The sequence below is a fragment of the Benincasa hispida genome, chromosome 11 (assembly GCF_027475165.1).
Source record: "Benincasa hispida cultivar pf3 chromosome 11, pf3_genome.v1.1, whole genome shotgun sequence".
NCBI classification, from domain to species: Eukaryota; Viridiplantae; Streptophyta; class Magnoliopsida; order Cucurbitales; family Cucurbitaceae; genus Benincasa; species Benincasa hispida.
The window spans coordinates 17,171,371-17,198,932 of NC_143488.1; the positions used below are offsets into that span (position 1 = coordinate 17,171,371).

Genomic DNA, 27,562 nt, shown 5'->3' on the forward strand with positions numbered 1-27,562 from the left:
GTATTTAATACATTATAATATAAAGTCTATTTGAGAGGAAATAAATATTTGAATATGATTCAAATATTAATTATGTGAATTGAATTCATTTAATTAAATTTAGTATAAATGTATTTATATTAAATACCATGCACTAATGAGAGAATGAATGATTATATTGTATTTGATACAATATTAAACTATAAGTTATATTTTATATTTGATATAATATAAAGTTTAATATATATTATATGATAAAGTAGTTATCAATAAATATATATTGAATCTTTTATTTTATTAATTTTTTTTTTTAAAAAGGGAGGGACTCTTTTTCTCTCTACTACGTGTGTGAGTGAAAGTGTAGAGGAGTTGTTATCTTCTTCTTTCTCTTTAGTTTTATAGTGATTGACAGAAAAATCTCACTCTCTCCTTCTCTCAATCTTAATTTCCCTTTTGTTAGGGTTGATGCCCTAAATCTTGTAGGGTCCTATAATTTGTAATTGTATTGCACAAACATTTTATTTACGTAATAAAATATATGATGTTTTATTTCAAAATTAGTTGCATTAACCACAAACCAATAAACTAACATGTAAGACTATTTTGTAGCTTAAACATGTATGTAGAGACATACAGGTGGATCATGTTTAAGTAATAATCTAAATGGTCTGTAGTAGATGGATAAGGCTAGATACCTTATCTTGGTGACACTATGAGTATGACCCACTTTATAGATGTTACAACTGTTGTAAAGTGCTACAAATGATATGATCCTGATCATTCATGTGGAGACATGTGAGTGAGCATGTTCTATATAAAGGAGTTTGTATAAGACCGGACCACGAAATGTTTAGTCTCATTATATAACACCGTTCATAATAGAGACTTACATTTCGCCAGATGACCATAGATAATATGACCTGAATTCTGAGTGAGTTATGAACTCCTGTCTATGATGGAGATCCCTTGATTTTTATGGGTGAAAGTGACCAGATCGCCGACTCAACAAGCCTACTATTTTGGGGATTCGTCTTATTGGAGAGCTAGGAACACCTACACAAGAAGAAATTCACTACTTCCCCAATATTGGGGAAAGTAGATAAATTACTCCCTTAAAGGCTGATTTCGAGGCCTGAATAATGTGGCGCCACACCCTCTCTTGGCTCGATAGGGGTTTAATCATAGTCCAACTATGATTTATTGTTCATTAGAGGGATCAGTGATACTTAAGAAGTTAGATGTAACTACAGGGGAAAAACGATAATTTTGGTCTAGTTGTACTTACGAGCAATTGGTGAAGAGTCATTATACTGTTGACTGGTTATATCCAATGGACACAGAAATATATCTGTAGTGCGAAGAGTACAGTTGTCGGTCTTTAGTGGAGTGCGCGACAGTTAACCGGTGGTGAATAATTTAATTAAAGAGTTTAATTAATTATTCACGTACCGTTGGAGCTTCAAAGCTACATGTCCATGAGGTCCCCTCGGTAACTCATCGGGATTTATGAGAATCAGTTTTCAGTTTTTGGATTAATTTGAAATGTTCAAATTAATTTAGGGAATTAATTATATATGATATAATTAATTAAATTTTAATTATATATATGATATAATTACTTTGGTACAGTATAATATTAAGTATTTATTTGAGAGAAATTACATATTTGAATATGATTCAAATATTAATGATGTGAATTGGATTCATATAATTAAGTTTAATATAAATGGGATTTATATTAAATATCGTTGTTGAGAGAATTAAACTATAAGTTATCTTGTATGGGATACAATATCAAACTATAGGTTATATGTTATATTTCATATAACATATAGTTTAAATATATATATATATATATATATATATATATATATATAACTTCTTTTAAAAAAATTAATTTTATTAGTTTTATATTTAAAAGAAAACCAGCTTTAAGGGAGGGAGTTGTAACTTCATCCCCCTAATTCTCTCCATAACGTGTAGGAGTGGATGACCCGTGTTCTTTCTTCTTTTTCCTGAGAAAAATAAACAGAAGGTCTCTCTGTAAGTTTCTGCTTGATCCATTATCTCTCTTCTCTCAATCCCCTTTCTCTCTAACAAATTCAAAATAGCCAGAGCCCCACACCCTCCAGGATTTTCACCTAGAGAATACCGCGGAAGCCATTGTGGTGGTGTTCTTCAGATCGAGGGATTCAATTGAAGAATCGTTCTTTAAAGGTAATGGTTCCAAACCCAAATTATTTCTCTGTTTGTTTTCTTTCAAGCATGTTGTATGTTTTATTGTTTCTATAACTGTAAAATTAGTATTCTGTAAAATTTTGGGAATTGGGATCATCCGCTTCCGCTTTATGGTCCCATCACAGGGTTCTTTCACCTCTCTCCCAAAATACCAAGAATCCACACAACTCCTTGGATTCTCATCCTAGAGAATATAGGAGGTTGTGGTTGGTGATGGCCAATTAAGGTTTCGAGTACGTTGCAGTTTATGACATTTTGAAAAAGGAATTATGTGAAGAAGGTTGATCTTCAAGGGTGAGTTCCTAATTCTTTTTCTCGATTTTCAAATGCATGCTGTAATTTTAAATTTAATGCATAATTTTTTCTCGTTTATTTATGTAAAATTCTTATTCCGTAAAAAAATGGAATTTGGGACCGATCCTACTTCCGCAAAGATCCTTCACTAGTACTTTCAATTAGTATTAGAGTCAGGATTTGGTCCTAATATTTTAAATTTTTTAGAATTAATTTTTAGTGGGTTTTTGCATTCTGTATGTTAATGAATGTTTACAGTTTTGGATGTTTACAGGATTGGATTTTAGTCTTTACAATTTTTAATTTTTATAGAATTGATTTATAAGAGACTGTGTTTTAGGCATAATTATCGTTGTAGAGTTTGTATTTGTTATTTGTTGAGTTGTTCGTGGCTGTTCCGATGGAATTTTGGAGAAAACAAGGCTAAAATGAAGGAATTTTGAAGGAGATCACAACTCTACAATGGTTGTATTAACGTTGTGCCCTAATGGTTCAACGCTACAATTAGGCAAACTGAGTGTTCTATCTGTAACATTACAACGTTACAAGATGAAAAGAACAAACTGGTTCGCGTGTGGTTCGATTTGTTGCTCGACTTGTTTGTGTCCGGTTCAGTTGATTCGAGCGATTCTTGGCCGATTCAAGTGCTGGGCGGTCTAATTCGTGTAGTTCAAGACCCGGTTTGCTTGTTTTGAACCGGTTAATCATTATTGTTGTAATAGATAGTTATTTTTTTATTAATTAAATTAAGTGTTATGTTAATCTAATAAATAGTTTAGGAGTCAAATCCCAGTCCAATAATTATTTTTAAATTATGTATTTGATGTATGATTTAATTTTAATTTTATATATGTCGTAATGTATACCATATAGTGAAAATCTACCATAAGTTATGTATTATTCATGCATCATTTATATTATAAGTATTATAATATATAATTGCATGATTTAATTTTATAGCATGCTCAGGCATCATATAATATAAGTGTCATAGTATATGTTTGCATCATTAATAACATAGCCATGCATCATTTATATTATAAGTATTATAATATATAATTGCATGATTTAATTTTATAGCATGCTCAGGCATCATATAATATAAGTGTCATAGTATATGTTTGCATCATTAATAACATAGCCATGCATCATTTATATTATAAGTATTATAATATATAGTTGAATGTATGTATGGATATATGTTATTAAATAAATCGTTACTTTATATATAAGTGTTATATATGGTTAGTAATGAAATAGAATTACATGAAATATGACACTACTTTAGGTAATTTATAATTGTTATAATTTTACTAAATGTATCATTGAATGCAATTCTATGGTTTTTATCTATTTCATTTATTCTATAAAAATTATAATTAAATGAAATTAGAAATTATAATCAATAATTCAGAATTGCATGCAAATCTTAGGTTAAAATCATTTTTCTAAAATAGTTTTAAAATATGATTCACATAGACCTAAGATCACTTTTCTAATAAGATTAGAAATTAAGTTTAATTTTTTAATCAATTTAATACGATTAAATTGGTACTTAATTAAAAGATTAAATTTGTAGTAAATGTATCTATAAGGCATCTTTTGTTTAAGGCTATTTTTGTCTAGGCTGAGGTATTTAATTTGACGGAAACGTAACACCCTTACTTGGAAACTTACCTGAAAAGGTGAATCATATAGATTTGCTACAAGCATGCAATGGTTGATTGAGGTTTATTAAAGTGTTTAATAAATATTAATCAAAGTTGTTTAACTATCCAAAGTAAGTATTACTTTGAGAAAATTAAACAATCACTTAGTTAAAATCAGTAGTCAGATTTTCCTAAGTTAAATAACCCTAGGTAAAACGCTATGTGGGAGGAAAATGGGGTATATAATACTTCATTTTATCTTTTCACGTTTCTCCCTAAAAGTTCACACTGTGAGATCTATACTCGGCCTCAAGGCACCTTTACTTGTATCCCCTTACGGATGGTGTTTGTATAGGTCAATATCTAGGTGAATGGAGAGAGTGTTTATTGTAAGTGGGAGCGGGACTTGTGTCAACACATCCCACGGTCTCTCTCATTAGTTTTTAGTAAAGTTTCATGCTCGGCCTCGAGGCACCTTTGTTTGTATCCCCCTACGGATGGCATTTGCATGATTCTTTACCTCAAACTCCAAAAATGGATAAAGTTACTTTAGTTTTTGTCCCAATTGATTTTTTCCTACGATTGGTTCATTGGGGCGGAACTCTAGAATCTAAAATGTGGGGTTACACTTACAAGAAAATGTTAAACGAGTTTAACAATTTCTAGATCGAACATGGTAACTAATAGTTATAGTAACAAGGAGTTGTTTTCCTAAAAGTTCACACCGTGAGATCTATAGTCGACTTCGAGGCATGTTTGCTTATATTCTCTATGGGTGGTATTTGTATAGGTCAATATCAACATGAATGGGGAGAGTGTTTAGAGTAAGTGGGAGCGGGACGTGTGTCAACACATCCCACGGCCTCTCACATTAGTTTACAGTAAAGTTTCATGCTCGACCTCGAGGCACCTTTTCTTATATCCCCCTACGGATGAAATTTGCATGATTCTTTATCTCAAAATAAAAAAATTGATAGGGTTACTTTAGTTTTTGCCCCAATCAGTTTTTCCCTACGGTTGGCTCATTGAGGTGGAACTCTAGAATCTAAAATGAGGGGTTACACTTACAAAAAAATGTTAAACGAGTTTAACAATTTCTAGACCGAACAATGGTAATAGTTACAGTAACAAGGAGTTGTTTTGTCTATTGGTTGAGATAGTCTCCATTTCAGTGAAGGGGCATTTGATCACCCTACGGTGGCTTTTGTCTTGTCTCATTGAAATATCATTGCAAAATAGATGTCACTTAGGGTACATTAGATTATTTTGCTAAATTTGATTTGTTTTGCAAATGGGATAATGCATACATTACTAATATAAATAAATTATATGGTTTTCAACAAATTAAATCATGACTTCTGCAACACTAAACTTACTCGCTACCGATAAACTTATTGGCAAAAACTATACGACATAGAAAAACACAATCAACACAATACTAATTATTGATTACCTTCATTTTGTCCTTATGGAGGATTGTCCTTCTATTCATGCTCAAAATGCCACTCAAAATGTTTGAGATGCATACGAGCGCTGGATAAGGGAAAATGAAAAGGCTCGAGCGTATTGCCCGTGAGATCATGGAGTCCCTGCGGGGGATGTTCGAACAACCGTCTGCACAGCTTAAGCATGACGCTCTTAAAAACATCTTCAATGCCATATGCAAGAGATTCCAAGATCATACTGACTTGACTCATTTTGTCTATGATAGCACTATTGGTTCCGCTATAATGAAGTGGACCATCATATCCAAGACGAGTTCTCTAACAGAGGCCCATTCCTTTATACGGGAATTGTAAACGTATTTAATAGCATCATGTCGTACTGATGAGGATGGCTGTACGAACATCGCCTATAACAACTTCATGATTTGTTTAGTGTTGACCATGGTTTCATTTTTTTAGTAAGCACATCATATATGTTTGCTAAGATGTAGGCTCACGCCTTTTCATTCGCCCTAACCCATATGTCATAGGCATCCCAAACACTTCGGTTTGAACTAGGAAGAGGAGGACGTTCATTTATTAAAACGAACCTTAGATCATCTACAACTAGTATTATATTAATATTTGATGTCCAATTTGAGTAACCCTCGCCATTGAATTTATCGGAAGCTAATAGTTGGATAATCGAGTTTGACATGCTGAAACATAAACAAATTCTATCAGAAAAACTGTATCTAAATCCAAATTTTAGCAAACTAATAATGTGCCTAGATTTCATTATTTATTTACAATGATACATTAGTGAATCAGAATATATGCTAACGAGGGGCAGTCAAATAGTCCTTCACTGAAGCAATACTTTTCTTGACTAAATACTAATTCAAGGATAACTCTTATTTTTATAGTTATTTAGCTACCGTTTTTGGTCAAAAACTTACTAACATTTAATAATTCTTGTAAGTGTGACCCTCCATTTTTAGTTTTCATAAAACGGTATCAATAAGCCCCTCGAAGTGAAAAACAATATTGAAGATGGAACTAATTCATTTTTGAAGTTCGGGTTGTTCCAAATCCTATGTTACAACCCTTCGAGGGGATAGCCGTAGAAAAATGACTAGCTAACGCCGCTTAAAAACAACAATAGGCGCAACATAAAAAATCTCATGGTTCAAACTAATGGAAGAGACCATAGGATATGTTGACACATTTTCTTCACCTATTTACTGTAAACAACTTTCCCTATTCACCTTGTTATTACACATGCAAACACTTTCCGAATGGAGCATTCACGGTAAAAGTGTGTAATATTTAAAAATATATCTTTTGCTATATCGCTTATGTTGCACTACTGATGAACGATGATGCTCTATGCGCTCAAGTGCTTTGCGATAAAGATATTGTTGCGATACTACGTTCTAGGTGTATGTGCTGATGATAATATGCTTCGTAGTATGCAATGATGTAGTGTGTGCCACAAGTTTTCTTGCGCTTGAACCAAGTATAATTCCAACGTAAGTTTCTCAGATTGACATAAGGTCGAACATGGGGATTATTGTTGTTATTGCGATACTAATGTGGTAAATGCGACCGGTTTAACATAAAGAATAAAGAAGTTATTTGTGCAGAAAAGTAAATTGCGATGAAAATAAAATACGTTCAAGTAAATTGCGATGATAAAATAAATGTCTAAACTATTAATGATATAGGTTGAGGACTGGCTGTGAAGTTGTGCAAAAAAATCTAATGAATGCGGTGGCAAGTCTTGTGAATGAATCAGAAAAAGAATGAGTTGAGGGAAAGGACATCGCAAACTCGTCAATCTCGTTAAGGACGCAACTAAGGTTCTATTTTTCCTTGGCTTACACCTTTCAGTGATCGGTTGCGTTCCCATATGTTTATAGTGAAATAAAGATTAACGTAATGAACGCAAGGTTGTTTCCATCATTGGAAATACTTCTCGCTTTAGTTAATGCATTCTTCCAACCATCTTTCGGTAGACGGAATAACACCTTCACTTCTGCTCTTACAGGTGAAGATGCCGTCGAGCATGCTTTAGCTAAATTTAGTCAATTACCTTAACAAGGACTAACTCACTCGCTTAATCCTTCCCCTTTACCCAAGGGATTGGTGACACATGAGGGAGAAAATAGATGATGAATGTGTGGAAAAGAACAGAGAGATGATAGTGATTATGATAATGATATTTAAATCTAGAGATCAGCGTTTGATACATGATTTTGAATGAAAGATTAAAGAAAGATGAACATAGTAGATGAATGAAAGAATAGAAACAAATACAGAAAGAGTGTCAATGTCTTAACACAGATCCCGATCGGAGACGTTGTGCTTGCCAGCGTGTGGATGAAATGGAGTGGATAGCTTCCCTCTCAGGCTTTCTTTCCAGGTAGAAGTGACCTCTCGCACAAAGCTTCTTCTTCAGGAATGGAAAGAATTTCTTGCTTGGAGACTTACTTTTTAGCCTTGTCTTGTCGTTATCCCGGATTTTCTCATTATTGTCTCTTCAGACTAGCCTCTTTAACATTGAATTTGAGGAAGCTATTTATAGACCTTGGCTCTTGTATTAGTAGTCCCACTTTGTAAATCTAATAATTCCTGCCATGGCGTAGTGGAAATGTTCGCTCTGCTCCACGATCAATCTATCAGAATCGTACAACAGAAAAGCTGTACATGTCAGAAGTCCTTGCGAATGCATTGCTCTTCACATCTTCGATCGATCGTCGTATGCGGTGTAGTTGTTTTGATTACTACATGCGGGGGAAATGCGTTGATCGCTTGAATCCATGATCGATCGTCACATGCGCTGCAATTGAGTTGATCTTTTTTCATTCTTGATCGATTGTTGCATGTTGTGTGGATGCATTGTTCATTTTTTTCCTCGAGCAATTAACACATGCGGTGACCTATTTCCTGCAAAACAAAGACTTGGACATTCCATTTCGCCATCGCAATGGGGTTAGTGGGTGTGTGTTCACGACACTTTACAATTTTCATATTTCTAAGCCAATTTCTATACTGTTGACGCAATTTTTCCTTCTTTTTGCCGCATAATCTAAATAAAACGATATAAATAACTTGTATTTCTACAAGTTATCAAAGTGACATAAAGTTGAGAATGGATCTCATGATGTGAACTCTTAGGGACGTGAAACCTAAAAAAAATATATCATATATAACGTTAATCTCCCATTGAAGTGTTCTAATGGATAGGGTATATATATTTACTTAGGTATATGCGAGCTAAAACATCCTAAGTCTAGGTGAATTATCCAAGTATAACGATTATAATTGGATTTTAATCTACAACGTCTAAGTGATAAAACCATTTTTATTACCTCAAATTGCTCACGCATGCTCATAAAACCGAGTTAACAATGCTCAATAGTTCGGCTATAATCCCCAGGTAGCAGGTGTTCCATAAACCGTCAACTTAAGTATCTCTAGCCTTAGACAGAATTATAGACCGATTGAGTTTGTAACCAGAGTTTTACAAGATAACAACCTATTTTAACTATTAAAACAAGTTGTTATTTGTTAACCCTAAGTGAGCATGCTTCTTATCTTTGTTATAGATTTTAAATGTCTAACTCATTTTATAACACTTTATAAAATTATAGACATACTACAGTATACATCAAACATTCCACATTTTAATATAACAATTATATTAAATACATGAAACCCTAAATCATGCATACTACATATTATAACATATTATAACATACTTTTAATGCATGATACATGTTTTCTATGGTGGGATTTTAAATACACATGGATACTTTATGCATACACAAGATTTAATTTAATTAAACATACATTCATAATGCATAAATAATTAAACAAAACTGAAATGGACTAGTTTTAGCATCCTAAACATACAAAAAAACTAATTATTACATTAATAATTGAAAAACAAAAACCATTGAACCGACTCGAACCAGACCCAAATTGGCTGAATTGAACCTCTAGGGCTTCAAAATGGGCTGAACCGGACCTCCAAGACATGAACCAGTCAAACCGGTTCAGTTGAACCGTTGGATGTTTGGCGCACGTGCGAATTGGGCTAGGATAAGCAACGTTGCAATGCTTCATCCCAATGTTGTAAAGCCACGGGATAACACCTTCAATTCTAGGCTGGTTGAAGAATAGTATTGCAACATTGTGAGGGTAGCATTGCAATGCTGTCTGACAAAAGCTTCATTTTTTAAATTCTGCATCTGAGCATGCTTCGGATTTTCTTTAATTATAACCTAATTGCAACTCTATCGACTCTAATAAATTTAAAGACTTTTAATCACACAATAAGACCCATAAACAAACAGCCAATTACAACAATTACTTGCAAATTGAAGGGAAAAATAGATGCCAAAACCAAAATTCATCCATTTCAGCAACCATTTCATGCAACTCATGAAAAACACCCACCATACTAAAATTAACGTAAATTGAGTACTTAAAACATGCTCTGATACCAATTGATGGAGTTGACATTCAACAAACAGAAGCTATTAAGGATCTAAGCACTCTAACTACATCAACTTTAGATAATAAGCTTGCATGTTCGTAGTTTTAGTATATTAGGATTTCAAGTAAATACCTTTGATGATTCTCCCAAATTTATTGGATTCACCAAAAAATTCTTCTTCAATCTCTGTAGTAAACTACCACAAGTATCTTCTCTACTAATCTCAAGCTTTAGATTGAAGTGTGGTCTTCAAATTGAGGGGAATTTGAAGTGATTTTGAGCGTTGAGCTAGAGAGGAAAAACTAATTTTTCTTATCTCTGATTTTCAAGTTGCATGGCCTTTAATCTTGATCTAAAACTTCAATATATAGAAGAAGATCATGTAGCTGAGATTAAACATGAAGTAGCCACTTCATATTCTTTTCAACTTAGTGGCTTGAGGTGTTTATTCAAAGTGGAATAAGTGGGATGATCTCACTTTTACTAATTTTCAATTATTCATTTCATTAAATTGAATTATTTGAAAAAATATAAAACTTATTTAAAGAAATTTAATTTCAAAATCAATTTGAATTAAATAAATTTTATAAATCCAATTTTAAAAATATGAATTTAATAAATCTAATTAATCCAATTTTGAATTACATAAATTCAAAAATTAATAATTACTAAATTGGAAAATTAATTAAACTAATTTAATTAATTTAATTTAATATCAAATATTAAATTAATATAACACCTCATTAAATATTTAAATCATATTTAAATATTGTCAACTCTCTAAAACCGTAATGTTTATTCGATAATTAAACATCAACTATATCAAATATAATAATCCAAACACTAAACGAGTTTGAACATTTCAAATTCTCTCAACACGTTATTCTAAGGTTTAATCCTTTTACGAGCCAGTAGAGGGACCTAATGGATGTACATATCATGAACTCCAACGGTTTGAGATTAATTAGCTAAACTCTTTAAAATGAAGTAATCAATATTCGTTAACTACCACGACATACCATTATAGCTCAGTGGTTGCACTCTCCTCACTATAGATATATTTCTGTCCCCTTCATTTAACCATAATCAGTAAGTTAATCCTTCATATGTCGTTCGTACTTACAGCTAGGTCAAAATTACTGTTTTTACCCCTATAATACATCTTACTCTTTAAGTCTCTACTGATTCTCTAATGAACAATTGGTTTATGATCCGAGCAATAAACCCAATCTCTCTCAACCACGAAAGGGTAGGGCCTCTTTGTTCAAAACCAAGAGTCATTATTTAATAGAACAACCTATCTGCCAATCTTAAAATAGGTAGGAGTGAATTCCGTCTTGCAGAATTATGTCACTAGCTATCTATCTGGTCTTACCCCTAAAATGGGAGGCTTATTGAGCGATGATGTTGAACCACTCTCACATATGCAGATTAAAGGATAATACCGAATAAATAGGAGTTCATATTTAGCTTAGGATTAAGATCGAGTTACCCTAGGTTATCAAATTGAAATAGTCAGTTTTAACAGTAAACTGTCGTTATAAAGAAAAGTGACTATTTCGTGGTCCGATCTTATGCAAACATCTTTCGCATAGGATGCCCCCACTCACATGTCTCCACATGAACAATTTTGAGATCACATTTTTTGTATCAATATACAAAGTAGGCCACATCCATAGTGTCCCCAAGATAAGGTACCCAACTTTATCCATATAGTTATAGACCTTTTTGGCTATATACTAAAACTTGATATTCTTTTATGTCTCTACATAAAGTTTATGTATTCATGTTATAACCATGGGTTAGTTTATTGAATTTAGTAATAGATGCAATTCAATAACATCTTTATTAAAAGAAATCTCAATAATTTCTTTATTGTGAATAGAATATGTTTAATGTTTACAGAGTTTTAGGACAGTCCCAACACCTTCCTGTCCATCGCTCCACCAGGGTAAGTAAATCTCCACCTCATCTTCAGGATTTTCACTGTTTATCCAATATTCAGTCTTTAGTGGAACCGTCATCTTATCATGAGGCTAGTACTAACCCTTTTTGGCAACGAGCAATGGATGAGGAACTTCAGGCGTTAGAAAAGAACTCATACTTGGGATTATGTTGATCTTCCTTTGAGCAAGAAACCTATTGTCTGTAAGTGGTTCTATAAAATCAAAACACATCCTAATGGCTTTATTGAACGTTATAAGGTTCAACTTGTTGCAAAAGGCTATTCTCAAGAATACGACATTGACTATGAAGAAACATTTGTTCTAGTAGCTCAAATGACATATTTTTGAAGTCTTTTAGCTCTTGTCGTGGCCAAACAGTGATGTAAAAATTGCATTTCTCAATGGAACTTTATCTAAAGAGGTGTATATGAAACCTCCACCTGACACGGCTCCTCCACCTTAAAAAGTATGTCGTCTTCGACAAGCCTTATATGGTCTGAAACAAGCCTCACGAGCATGATTTGCTACGTTCAGTCCACTATCACCCAACTTGGGTTTACTACCAGTCCCCATGATACCGCTCTTTTTACACGACAGATGCCTCATAGTATTGTTCTTCTTCTTCTTTATATTGATGATATGATCAACATAGAATATATGGGTTGTTGAGGTTTTTTTGTATCTATTTTTTGGTATTCTTGTGTATATAAAGACCCGTGTATTTATCGATTTTTTTAAATAATTTTATTTTAATAATTATTAACAAAAATAAGGTTGGGTTGAAAATAATGTAAAAAATAGGGTAGTGGAATCATAGACCTGGTACACAACTAGCCCTAAATCGTGGACAAGATTCATGACTTTCTTCGCATCACACGCATCTAGCACATCAGGCACTGACCTGACACAAGCAGACAGCCACATGGACAATCATGTAACATTGACAAGGTAATCGTGGATGGGATCCACGACTACCCTAAGTCGTGTACTGAGTACACGATTTAGTGGTCCCATAATGCGCCCCACGACCTTCTCCCCCTTCATGTTCTTCTCATCTCAAACTTTTCACTTTCTGCCTCTCTCTCATAGCCGCTGGTCCATCTGCCGTCGCCGTCTATGGTTCTTCCTATTTTCGTGGATCGTAGGTAACATTTTGTTTTTTCTCCAATATATGAGATTTTGCATAAAAAAAAAATAGATTTTCCAAAATATTTAAGTGTATGCTTCAAAGATCTACTGTTTTGTTTTCATTTGGACTAATTTAAATGTATGCTCCATAAATCTACATTTGGGTTGATTCTTTTTTTTTTTTTTTTTTTTTTTTGTAGTTTAATATTATAACTTGGACAGTTAAATTTGGGTTAATTTGATTTTTTTTTTTTTATTTTAGTTTGGACTAATTTGAATTTGGGATGATTTGGTTTTTTTATTTTAAAAGAAAATATTTGGACTGGTCCTAAAATAGTATTCGAAGTGTTTGGAGTATTGATCTATTTGGATTGTTTAAAAGAAACAAACTTTTTGGACTGATGTCGAATTGGATTGTTAGTATTGACATATTTTGTATCAACTATAACCGTTGTAAAAATTTAAGTAAATATGTCGATGCATCCTGAAGATTTAGTCATTCTTGAACCTGAAAATGATGGGGACAGTGATATTAATGTAGACTTGATTAATTATTTAGAAACGACAGAAGTGCAGAACATGATCTTAAGTTGGTACCGTCAAAGATGTTCACACAAATAATTTGGGAAATTACTAATTCAACCTGTGAACGAGGGTCAACATTGAAGGAAAGGAGTAGATGTGTAGACAATTATAGTTTAATACAAAAAGGAATGTTATTTGACACTAAAGAAGTTTTACAACTGGCTGTAAAAAATATTGCGTGACAGAACACTTTGAGATTGTCGTAGTAGAATCAAATCAAGATATTTGATATGTGAGATGCAAACAATAGAAGGATGATTGTGATTGAAGGTTACGGGCATGTCAGCGTAAAACTCATGGGATGTTTGAAATTACCAAACTTGAAGGCGAGCACTCATGTTTGTACTCAGGATTGAGACAGGATCATTCACAGCTTGATTCAAATTTTATGAGTATCGAAATCCAAAATATGGTTAGATTGAATCATAGGGTATCTGTGATCCTACTCCAAGAAGCAATTAAAAAACAATATGAGTATAATGTTAATCATAGATGGGTGTGGTAAGCCAAGAGAAAAGCATTGATTGTTGTGTTCAAGACGACTTGTTCTTGTAATAAGTGGTAATCATTCAAGATTTCATGCTCTCATATAATTGCAGTTTGTAATTACATGTGTTTGACATACATACCTCTTATTGATGAATGCTACAAGTTGTCCTATTTCAAGCGATATTATGAAGGTCGTTTCCATCCAATACAACACCTAGATTATTGGCCAGAATTATCATTTACAGAAATTTTTTCAAATGCGAACTTACTAAGAGAATAAGGTTGCCCAAAAAGTATACGAATTCATAATGAAATGGATTGGAGAGAGGCTAGCCAAAAAGTTCAATGTAAGGACATAACAAGCGTACTTGTCCACAACGTACATGGTGCTTCCTCTTTGGGCCATTGATGACTTTGTTATGTAACCCATTTTTTATATTTTTTATTTTTTATGTCATTTTATTTTTTATGTAATAGATTTTTGAATTTGTTAGGTAATGGATTTTGTTATATAATTTGAATTTCTTAGATAATGGATTTTGTTATGGAATTGATTATATATAATGTAATTTGAATTTTTTAGGTAATGGATTTTTTTATGTAATGTGTTTATATTCTTTTAGTGTTTGTGCATCATGGAGTTTAGTCCTTCTAATCCTATGCAATTATATCAACAAAATACTCATCGTTCACAATCGATATGGGATAGTTCTTCTACTATAGTTTTGGATTGTCGTAGAAGGGAGGCATCTGCACAACATACTATCCCGTTTGATCAACGTATTATTCCTTACATACAACAAGCTAGTTTTCTTAGGTTGCACAAATTGGATTTATCCAACTTGATTGACACCTCATTATTGCTTTAGTAGAACGTTGGAGACCAGAAATCCACACATTTCACATATCTTGTGTGGAATGTACAATTATGTTGCAGGATGTTGCTATTCAGTTTGGATTATGAGTGGACGGAGAACTTTTGACAGGTTCATTACAATATGATTGGAAAACTGTTTGTGACGAGCTCTCAGGCGTTTGACCCGATGATTTGAAAGGCTCTAGATTGACTATCTTGTGGTTAGCGTCCTAATTTCTAGAATTGCCTCCCGATGCCGATGACATCAATGTACGTAGGTATGCACAAGCATACATTATGTAGCTTATTGGAGAATTTTTGTTCGCTGTCAAGACGAACACTTTAGTACATCTTATGTTTCTCCCACTGTTGTCTGATTTCGAGCATGTTGGTACGTACTTATAGGGTAGTACCTGTCTTGCATGGCTTTATAGAGAACTTTGACAGACTAGACTTTGTCAGGCTACTAATGCACAAACACTGAAAATAATGGGACCACTGATACTATTACAGGTATGGGCTTATGATAGATTTAAAATTATAGCACCACAAGTTTAGTTATAGGCCCCAGGTCATCGTCCACTCAATGCCAAGTATTATTTCATTTATATATTTATTCAGTTATCATTTTATGTAATAAATAAACTAATTGTATTTTTTTTAGATGGAGTAGTGTATTAGCTACCTTTGAACAGTCAACAAATATATTATTAGTATACTGACAAATATTTGATAGATTGATGCACAATCAGGTAATAAATGTATATACAAATGAATATTAAAAACTTTTTGGGTGTCTAATTATTCCTTTTTTTTTTTTTCAAATTAATTGGACATCATACATGCAAGATATTTGGTCATTACAGCCTGATTACTATCTTGATGGTTAAGATATCTGGTTGACCGGGCCCTCTTATATGGTTTCATATAGTAGAGTGATATCATCCAAATCGTATGTTGAGACAGTTCGGTGTGTGACAAACGGTAGCTTCGTTGTGCTATACACTCTCGACATCACACTAGATTGATTTTATAGGTAAGCATGACCAAGATTGTCACCGAATTCATACAGAATATATATCGTACTTGTGTGCACGTCATGATTATTGTGCATTGGGAGAAATAACAAATTGACCAACTTACGATTCAATCACAAGGCGATTTATCACACCTGACGGCGTTTACTATTACTGCATGGTAAAGTTTTATTATCTTATATTTCCCAAATATATGATATGAACATTATTTAATAATGATTTGTTTTCATCATATAGAATAATTTTGTCCAAGATGTATAACCGTATTCAGTATAACACAATTTACCAGAGTTAGGTTCAATATGTGACCAAACCTTGGTAATGTAGAAAGTATTATTTAATAAACAAGAAGTTAAAGAATTATTTTAACAAAGAAGTATTGCTGACATTAATCAAAGAAGTATTCGTCGTAGATGATAACAACAACAAGATAAAACTAATTTAGAGGCACGCGAAGACAACCCCCATGTGGAGTAAGTGCAAGGGGGTCATTTTTTAACTTCATGTAAACTTCTATTTTGAAATTAAAGAATTATTTTCTAAAGTAAACTCCAACTTGTCTATGAGTTCTATTTTTTATTTGTAGAATATTTACTTTGTTTTTTTAGAGAGAAGTACCACTTAGTCAAGTCATAATTTTATTTTTAATGAATTTGCAAACTACACTACAAAATATATAACTAAGTTTAACAAGGAAGAAATTTGTTAGTTAGAAATTTAAATTTTTTTTAAAAAAAAAGCAAAATAGGAAAAAAAAAATAGTCAAATCGTGGACCCCATCCACAAGTTTGGCTTTGACCAAGTCTATGTGGGCTGACATAGCGTTGACTAGATTAAAACGTAATCGTGTATCCGGTACACGATTTTCCTTCCACCCAAAACCACTATATTTTTAACAATACTTTTCCCTAACACTACTTTTGAAAATTCTTTTCTATGTACTTCATTTTTATCATTACTTTAAAAAACCACATTATTCTTGAACTTTCTCCGTATTTACCTATCATACAGAAAAATAGTGATATTTGTTCACAGTTAGTACTGGTGTGAGATATTTAAGTGAACCAAAAACCTAAAATTTAAAGAAAGCAAAGTATAATCCACTTGTGTACTATATTAAAACATGACATGTACACTTGCACTGTATAATTACTGAACAACGACCTATAAATCCTTAGTCTTAATTTAAAATTACGACCTATGTCTGTAGGCTCAATTTTTCTTTCAACGTTTAAAGAATTTCATTGCTACACACTTAATTGTATAATTTGTTTACAAAAACAATACACCTGCCAATAACTTAAACACATAATAAGAATGAAAATCTTTAAGAGGTAGAGTGGAGTCAGCTAGATGTATTGAATCAAATTGCTATAAGATAATCCTTGGAAATGTTTCGAAGAATGATTCTAAAATTCGATGGAATTCAAGATATGAATAATTGGTTTATGTTAGGGAAGAAACACATGTATATGTTATATTAGATATTAACTAGTTATATAGGAACTAAAGATATATCTAATCGGCTCGGAGTTTTTAGTTGGATAAATCTTAATGATGGAATAATAAGTTATAATTCATTGGTTGATTGTATCATTAACCATTTCTTTCTTTTGGTATGAGGAACTTATCATGAATCTACTGATTTTTGTTGCTTTCGTTATTGCTACTGGGTTGGCCGTCGGGCTTCTTCTATTGGACTTGGGGTTTGTCAAGATACTACTGCGGGCCAAGCTATAGAAGGGATCGCGAGACAACCCGAGGTGGGGGGAGAAATCCGAGGTACTTTATTGCTTAGTCTAGCTTTTATGGAAGCTTTAACTATTTATGGACTGGTTGTAGTATTAGTATTTTTATTTGCGAATCCTTTTGTTTAATCCTAAAAAAATTACATATTTCTTTTCGTATTTTATTTACTTGGACTTGTTGCTCTTGCTTTTTCGAAGTATATGAAGATTTCATTTCTATAATTACTTATTCGTTGGGACAATAACCTATGGGAAGTATGGGTGTTCGTGGGTTGGGTTGAAGGACTTTTTGGACCCAACTCAATCCTTTGGGTTGTTAATTTCTTCAACCCAAATCACCCTTCTTCCCAACCCAACCCAACCATGAAACATTTGGGTTGGGTTGGTTCGGTTTGATCGGGTTATTTTTGTTCTAAAAGAAAGTAAGTTGTTAATATGTAAAAATTTGATTTAATTGTTTTCATATATTGGATTAAGATTAACAACTCAATTTTAATTTATATAATGAATATTTTCTTTCCAAAGTGCTAAAAAACAATTTTTAGGAGTTGTTGGAGAATAAATTATCTAAAAAGATGATAAAACTTAAATAAATATATGTATATATGATTGTATCATAAGTAAAAAATATACATTATAAAGTTAATAATAAGTTCAGGTTGGTTCGCGTTGGTTTGAGTCATTTTAGGTGAACTCACGAACTAACCCAACCCACAAAAATTTCATTTATTTGAACTCAACCCAATCCAAATGAGTTGATAACCCAACCCAAATTGCATGGGTTAGGTTGATCGGTTTTTTCGGATCATCGGATTTTTTGAACACCCCTAATGGGAAAGATTGATTTAAAAATCTCAAATTGAAAACTTTTCAAAAGGAAAAGAAAAAATTGAAAAAGAAAAAAGTAAGAAGGCTTTTTAGGATTTCTTTTTGGTGTACCAATTCGAACGTTGGAATTGCCAGCTGTTGCTTTTGGTTCCCTGAAAATTTAATTTCATTAAGGTCCTTCTAAAAAAAATGTAAAAATTTCCAATTAAGCTTTATTGATATTGTCATGTAATATATCAAAGTGACATGTAAATTAAAGTTAAACCATAATTTTATTAGGAGTCAACTTTTTCTTACCAGATATTTTAGCAAATCCTAATACATTATGGATAAAATTTCAATTTATAAATAATCAATTATACAATTCATATGCTTAAATTATATATTTGTTCTTATATTAAATTTATGAGTCAACATGTGCTTGTGCAGTTGCTATTCATGTAATAAAAATGGAACTTTTTATTCATTTGTTTTGAAAAAGTACTATTTTACTAGTACATTATCATCTTATAATGATGCTTCAATTCATTCTATTGGCAACAATTTTCATTAGAGTATTGTAGAGGTTGTTTGTAACAAAAACATAAAATTGGAGAATCTCGAAAACAAATGATATTTCACCATGATGAACCAACAAAGCTCAAACGTGATCGAAATGCAATTTTTATGTTGTAATAATAAAGATAAGTGTTTAACGGAGACTAAATATGTTTAAATCACCTACAACTACATAGATCCCGTTTGATAACCATTTGATTTTTTGTTTTTGTTTTTTAAAATTAAGTCTATAGACACTACTTCCACCTCCAAATTTATTTCTTTGTTATCTAACTTTTATCAATGGTTTAAAAAGCCAATCCAAATTTTGAAAATTAAAAAAGTAGCTTTTAAAAAACTTGTTTTTTGTTTTTGGAATTTGACTAAGAATTCAACCACTATACTTAACAAAGATGCAAATCATGGTAAGCAACAGGAAGGAAATAGACTTAGTTTTCAAAAATCAAAAACTAAAAATGAAATGGTTATCAAACGGGACCTAAATTGTTTAGAAACCACATTCTTTTGTTGCAAGGTGTATAGTTCATTCTCATCAAGTATATACCATTAGCGTAAAAATAGTATATCAACACGATTCTAAATATAATTTCAAGTGTAACACTTGTGTATCAGTTATATATCAATACTCACTCAAAATTTATTTCTAGTTTGACATCATTGCATCAATTATATGTTAATAATTAATTTTTGTCATAAAATATGGTTGATAGTTAAATATTATTTTTTGTCAATATAAGCATAATTCAACTAGCATAAAGTATGCATTAATAACTAAGAGATTAGAGATTGGAATTTATTGACCGTAAAACTTAAATATATATATATATATATATATATATATATATATATATTTATTAAGAAAGAGAGATAATCAACAAATATATCTTAATAATTGTGTATTCAAAAAATAAAACGTGATGATTGTAATTATCTTTATAAAATTACATATTTATAAATATTTTAAAAAATGGAGCTATTTATTATAGTTTTTGAGATCAAATATATATATATAAACTTTGAATAAGACCATAAGAACTTTGTGTTAAATATTTGTACTTCTCTCTGTTAGGAATGGTAGGTTTACATTCTCATCCTCTCCCATTTGTAATGTAATATGCTATATTAAAAGAAAAGTTAGTTAAACAACATACAAGAGTTAATTAAGTTTTCAACTTTTGATTTTTGGTTAAAAATATATATTTTTTAATCAATTGAACTATGTCAATATCCATCTATTTATGAAACGTTTTAATCATTCTAAATATTTTGCATGCAAATAGGTTGAAAATTAGAGGACAAGACAACAAACATCCCATGAAAAATCAAAAGAGACATATGGTATGGGTGTTATTTTTAAAAGAAAGGACAATTTAGGCCAATAATATTGACTTGAATAATCTTTTGTTTGGTTTCATAAGATATCTTTGCCTCACCAATTTACTTAATTTAATTGTCATTGTTCGTTAGGTAGTCATTCTTTAAACTATTGTCAAAAAAAAAAAATTTAGGATGAGTTCTATAGAATTTGGAGTAGTACATTTTTTTTCCTTTAACATTTGATACGCCATTATATGATTTCTTTTATGAATTTCATATCATACATTATATTTGAATAAGGCAATCACCTTCCATGATTAGTATTGTGGGTGATCTGATGTGTTGTTATCTAGATAACTTTCGTGTTCATAGTGCTACCTTGAACTCTTTAAATGATTTGTCATATCGTTCGGTATGATGTGTTTCTCTATTGTCTTACGTTCTTTTTATAATTTGTTTGACTTTGAGTTGTATTATTTAGAGTATTTGAGGCGAGTTTGGTTGTTCTCTTTTGTCCTCGTTTTTTTTTTTTTAGATTTTTTATTCATTGACCTCAAGTTCTATAAGGTCTTTTCTTCTTTGTTCGTTTTATCTTACAAGTCAACACATTTGGTGAAATCAGTTGAGAAAAAGAAAAAACTAAGAGAGGAAAAGGATTAGACAATTGAAATCCTCTTGGGAATGGTCAATTTAGACAGAATATAATATAAATATATATATACAAAATTCCACTTGGTCTTGATTTTTGAAATGCGCGTTGAATACAAGACCTTATCTTATTAACAATATAGAAAATGGGACAAATCAAAATTGAAATATTTCTCAACAAATTTATTGCTCCAAACCCATTATGAAGAGGGTTTGGTTTTTTGGTTAGGTAGGTGGCTTACTACTAATTGTATAAAACATTAATTCAAAATTTCACAATATGTATTAGAATATTAAGATTTAACTATTCGTTTTGTTTTGTATTTTTGGCAATTTAATTTGTTTTTACTTAATTAAACATATTTTATAAATTAAAAAGAACAGATTTATTTTTTGAATTTTTTAATCATATACTAAAAAAATGAATAGGATTAATTTGAAAACTACGAAAGAATGAGGCATCTTACATTTTTGTCCTAATTTTAAAAAATATACTATTCCGTAATTATTTTGAAATGTGATATTAATATCTTTTAAAATTAAGAAACTAATCCTTAAAAATAAGAGTGTAAAAATGTCTTCAAATTAATTAATAATTCAAATCCATGTGATGTAAACAAGTTATTAGCTTCCATAAATATAAAGGATTTTTCCTTTATTCTTTACGTTCAATATTACGGAAATAGTGTTGATGAAAATATCAATAATATGTTAGATGCTATCAAATATTTACGAAAAAATTATTTAAAAAATTAGGAAAAAAAAAAACATTTTATGCTCTAAGCTAATTAATTGTTATTTATATTATACATTTGGTAGTTTATTGTTTATATTCAACGAATTTTTATATTCAGTTCGATATTCATGAAAATATACTTTGACATAAATTTTGATGTAAAAGAGTCAAGACAACAAACCGATTTTTTTTTTTTTTCTTTTGAAGGATTTTTTGGCCCGTGCTTGTCAAACGAAAAAGATAAAATTTCACAAGAGAAAAAAGACATAATTATCGTTTAGTTGTTAGTTCAAGAATTAAATGATATTTAAAGGTGAAAAAGATAGACAGAGATTAGTTTATTAATGCATCCAAACAAAAGATTGAGAGAGGTTGGAAATAAAATTTGGGAAGCATAGTCCAACTATCAACTTTAATATTAAATTTAATATTTATGTATTGCATACAAATATTATATTAGAATTCTAAAAAAATAACATAAAAATATAAACGTCAATTATAAAATGAAATTAGAAATATCAGCCAATCTCTCTATCTGCCGGAGCTCAGTACCCAGTGGGGAACTCGCATTTTCCATACTCTGCACCATTGAAACGACATCGTCTTATTATCTAAACCAATAAATATTTAATTAATTAAATACATAAACTTTTTTTTATTCTTAAAGTCTTAAGACTAGTCCTAAATTTCAAAATGTTATAATTTTATTCTTAAAATTTGAATTTTATTTTAATTTTGTCTATAGATTTCAATATTTTATATTTTTAAAACCAAATTTCTATTAAGTACTTTCAATTATTCACATCAATTTCTATTAATTAATTAAAATTATTTATGAAATAAAATTTTAAATTTAATTTTAAAAGTGATAAAAAATAGTGAAACTTTATTAAATATAATTCTTTTTGTGACTTTAAATTTATTAATATAAATTAATATTAAAGACGAAAAATAAATATTTAGTGAATAATCGAGAATTAAATTGAAGCAAAACTTAAATGTCAATCGTAAAATTTCAGCATTTAAAAATTTAGAAAACCAAATTAAAAAAATTTAAGAATAAAAAATATATAATATTTAAAAATTTAAAAACTAAATAAAAATTAGACTCCAATCAAAAAATATATTTTTCTTTTAAAAAAATTATAGAGGAAGAGGAAATTTTATACGTACGGGGAGGTTGAGTGACGACATAAGCAGCACCACCAAAGTCGCACGTGCCAGCCGCACGCTCCATCTTCTGATAATAGCTATTAAAAGCGTACGAAGCATGTGCCTCAATAGAGTTAGGATTATAACACGTGGCACCCACTTGAATCGGACGACAATCAGCCCCTCCTTCACCACAAGCATAATCCAAACCCGCTTGCAATTTCTCCGCCGCCACGTTCCCATTAGCCACGCACCACGTCTGCCGCCCTTTCACCTGAACTTTACTCCCATTAACCGGCGTTTGAACTCCACTCTCCAAATCAGCGAGTGTAAAAGGAATTTCATAAACCCTCTCTTCATTAGGGTAAAACAAACCGTAATTCCTCTCAGAAGTGGGCCCCGGTTTCTGATTCTCATTGAATAACGCAAATAGAAATACGTTGAGTGGGTCCCGCGGTCTTAACGGGGTCCCATTTCCCGTTAAAACTCTCTTCACCAAATTTCCGTTATACGCCGCCGCATTATCTGTATTAGCTCCGATTTCCTTCTCGTCGCCTTTCGACGGCCATCCTGTCTCCGTCACCACTACCGGGACGTCGTCGTATTTAATCGCTGACATAGCGGCAAAAACGGCGTCGACTTGGGCTTCGAAGAGGTTGGTGTATTTTAACCCATTGCCGGAATCAATAACGCCGGGATTGTTGCGAAACAGAGCATAATCGATGGAGATTTTATCGGAGTTATCGGCGTAAGCGAAGAAAGGGTAAGCGTTAACCATGAGATAAGATTGGGATTGACGGAGGAGATCGAGCATGGGTTTAATGACCGGTTCGACTAGGTCGGGTTTGAATGAACCGGAGGAAGTTGGGTAAGAGGAAGCGAGGGCGGTGAGGGCAATGGGGGAGGAGATTTTAATGGAGTTATGGAGGTTGAATTTTTGGAGGGAAGAGTAAACGTTTTTCATGGCGGGGACGAGGAATTTAGTGGTGTTGTTTGGGTCGACGAAGACTTCGTTACCGACGGCGATGGCGTCGATTTTCGTGGAGGGGAAGAAATGGGAGATGTTGGATTGGACCCAATTGTCGGTGAAGGAAGAATCGGCGGCGGCAGAGGAGAGGTGTTCGTTGGGGAGAGCGACGACGACGGAGATGTTGGAGTTGGCTAAGGCGGTGAGGACGGTGGAGTCAGTGTCGTAGAGCTTGATTCGGTCGATTCCTTGGTCTTTGAGGAGTTGAACTACTTTGTCCGGTGACGGAAGGTTGTCGGCGATTCGGCCGTAGTTAACTCCGACCCATCCGGCGGCGTGGGATAAGGAAATGGAAGAAAGGAGGAGGAAACAGAGAGAAGAGAAGAAAGCCATGGATTTAGGTTTGAGTAATTGCTTAGATAAACAGAGAAGTTTGGTTTGAGATTTTTATAGAGAAATAAAGAAACTGGGAAGACGACCAACCACTCTTGTGTTCTTGGTATTAGGTTATAATTGGTGGGTCCCACTGCTAAGGTGAAAAAATAGGAAGAATTAATTCAAGGGATTTGTTTTTGTTTCGGTAAAAGTCCCCCAGCCTTCCTTTTTCCTTTCTAATGTTGTAATTTGCATTTTTTTTTAGCCCATAAAAGGACATGAATTGTGTAAATTCAAATAATAATAATAAAAAAATTCTAAGAAAATATTAACGTATACTCCTAAATTTTAGGCCCATTTTGTAGCTACTTTAATTTTTTGTTTATGATTTTTTGAAAATTAAGTTCATTTTCTCCTCTTTTTTACAATAATTTATCTCTTCCTTAACTACAATAATTCAATTCTTAACTAAATTAAAAAAATAAAAAAAAAGTTTTCAAAATTAACCCTTTTCAATTTTCAAATTTCGACTTAGATTTTTTAAACCATTAGTAAAAAGTAGATAACAAAGGAAAAAAAATTAGGGGTGGAAGTAGTGTGTATAGATTTAATTTTTAAAAACAAAAACCAAATTATTACTAAATAGAACAAGTTGTATCGATTTAAACTATAAGCTAATAATCATATCAATTTAAACATTGAACTTTTATAATTATATCAATGTAAACTTTTAATTATGTTGCATTTAGAAAAATTTCGTGTAAAACTTATAATTGTATTAATCAAACATCCAAATTTTCATAGACAAATCAATTTAGATTCTTAAACAAAGTTTTCTTTAAAAATCATCAATACATTTACTCTAATAGTCTACTTCGTAAAACCTACATTTAAGAATTAATATACAAATGATTTTTAAAAGTAATTATAATAAAGAGTCTAAATTAATTAACTTATAAAAACTATCAACAGTTTCACACTATATTGATAAATAAAATTAAAAAAAAAAGATATAAATTAATATATTTATGAAAATTTAATAAATGGGAAAATAATAATCATAATAAAAGCAACCCGTGTGAGAGAACCGAATTTATGGGTAGTGGATGTTTAGGGACAATCAGAAAAATGCGGAAGAAAAAGGCACGTACTTGACCGTTTCCGATTCTTACTTTAGGGGGAAAAAAAAAGAAAGAAAGAAATTAAATATCAACTGTAAAATGAAAAGTATTAATTATTTTATTAGTAGTCGTTTATTTGTCGCCATTGCTTGTATCCGACGGTTTGGATTTTCTTGATTCATCACCTACTTTCAACTCATTCTCATCCATTCTCCTCTTTCCCTCCTTTTAAATTAAATTCAATTTACATTTTTTCCCTTTTTGTTTTTTTTACTATTTTTTTTTTTATCTAATTTACTCTCTTTTTCGATTTTTATGGAAATATCATAAATATTCTTTTTATGTTAAAAAAATAAAGCAACTTAGAATTTATATGGTTAATATTAGGTGTAGTAAGATAATAATTTGTAAACGTCACTATTCTTCAATTTTGCAAAAATAGCACAATCTAGAGGTCCTCCACCCATATTAGAAATAAAAAGTCTAATATACTTGTTCATATAATATAATTGATTATGATTGTTAATATACCATCGACATAATATACCCAATGACGTATATTATAAATTGTGTTGTGTTTTTTTTTTTTACAGAGGTAAGATTAAATGTTTTAATTTTTATATATATAAAGGATTTTTATGAATGTTCGAACTAGTTTAAGTGCATCTCGACTAATCTCACAGGACAATCTACCTTACTCTACAACATTTGAGTGTCAAGGAAACTAATAAAATATTAAATTCTAAGTAGATGGTCACCATAGATTGATCCCATGACCTCTTAGCCCTTTATTAAGGGGAGGTTTGTTGTATATTATTAAATGTTAATCTTTTATTAGGGGTGATCATTGAAACTGTTAAAATCGAATGCTAAACCGAATTAGAATTGAACTGAATCGATGGTTCAGTTCAGTTTCAAATCTGAAAACCGATTTGAAACCAAACCAAACCACTTTTTAATAAATATACTAAAAAGCAATATAATATATATATATATATATATATATATATATAGTTTTTCATTTTCCTTAATCCTTATGGTTTCAAATCTCCTCTCATATCTCATTCCGCGACTCACTCTCTATCTCAAACTCTTCATTGTCATGACCCGTCTGTCGCCTCTCACTCTCCTCTCAGATCTCACATCTCACTCTCCGTCCTCCATTCTTATATTTCATTTTCCTTCCAGGTACCATTGTTTCTTTCTCTCTTGCTTTATTTTTTGTCCTCAGATTTCATTTTCTTTCCAGATACCATTGATTACACGTAGTTAGCCCGCATGTAGGCAAAAATCTATCTTTTGTCTCGTGAAGTCTCATGAAGGTACTTCACGAGACAAAAGACGAAATGCGAACTTGGACTTAGGACTCTCACGTAAAGCATTTCTATCTTGAAAACAAACTATGAAACCGAACGAATATATGGTTCAGTTCGGTTTCAAAAGAAAATACTTTCTGAATTTTACGGTTCAATTTGGTTTGAGCCCCAAACTAAATCGAACCGAACCATGAACACCCCTATCTTTTATATATTAAATATTTTTTATACCTAATATAAATGCCGATATACCAAATTTGTTGTATATTCTTTATGGATTCAATAACATTGATTTATTTGATGAGGAGTCCTAATATACCAACAATATACATAATATGAATTTGTTAATTATCAATCTAAATACATACTTAGAAGTTATAAGTGTCATTGACTAAAAAGTTAGAAGTGTTAATTCACATAATCATATAATAAAAATAAAAAAAATGAAAAAGTCAAATTTATCCTTACATTGTCATTAACAATAAAGAAAATGGTACAACTTAAAACTGAAAGAATAATTATTTTAAATAACGAAACTACTAAAAATATTTTTAAATATAACAAAATATTACTGCTCATCATTGATAGACAGTGCTATTTGATTATATTTAATAATTAATTGATTCATTTTTTTATATTTCAAAACATCTCATAACCTAATATCCTC

At 31.5% G+C, this 27,562-nt stretch overlaps 1 protein-coding gene across 1 annotated transcript; it reads right to left on the bottom strand.

Annotated features, from left to right (window-relative positions):
• Window positions 1-22,348: 22,348 nt before the first annotated feature.
• LOC120091894 (O-Glycosyl hydrolases family 17 protein) lies at window positions 22,349-24,558 on the bottom strand. The gene is made up of 2 exons (XM_039050052.2): window positions 23,138-24,558; window positions 22,349-22,544 (listed from the first exon to the last, which is right to left on the bottom strand). Exons 1-2 carry the CDS (start codon window positions 24,474-24,476, stop codon window positions 22,510-22,512), a joined length of 1,374 nt encoding a protein of 457 aa, XP_038905980.1. The 5' UTR covers window positions 24,477-24,558; the 3' UTR covers window positions 22,349-22,509.
• Window positions 24,559-27,562: the final 3,004 nt, after the last annotated feature.

Bases quoted from the DNA above. Each gene is read 5' to 3' on its own strand.
- LOC120091894 (XM_039050052.2), bottom strand. From the start codon at position 24,476: ATGGCTTTCTTCTCTTCTCTCTGTTTCCTCCTCCTTTCTTCCATTTCC. The intron at 22,545-23,137 runs GTACGTATAAAA...TCAATGGTGCAG, and splicing joins TGTCGTCACTCAACCTCCCC to AGTATGGAAAATGCGAGTTC.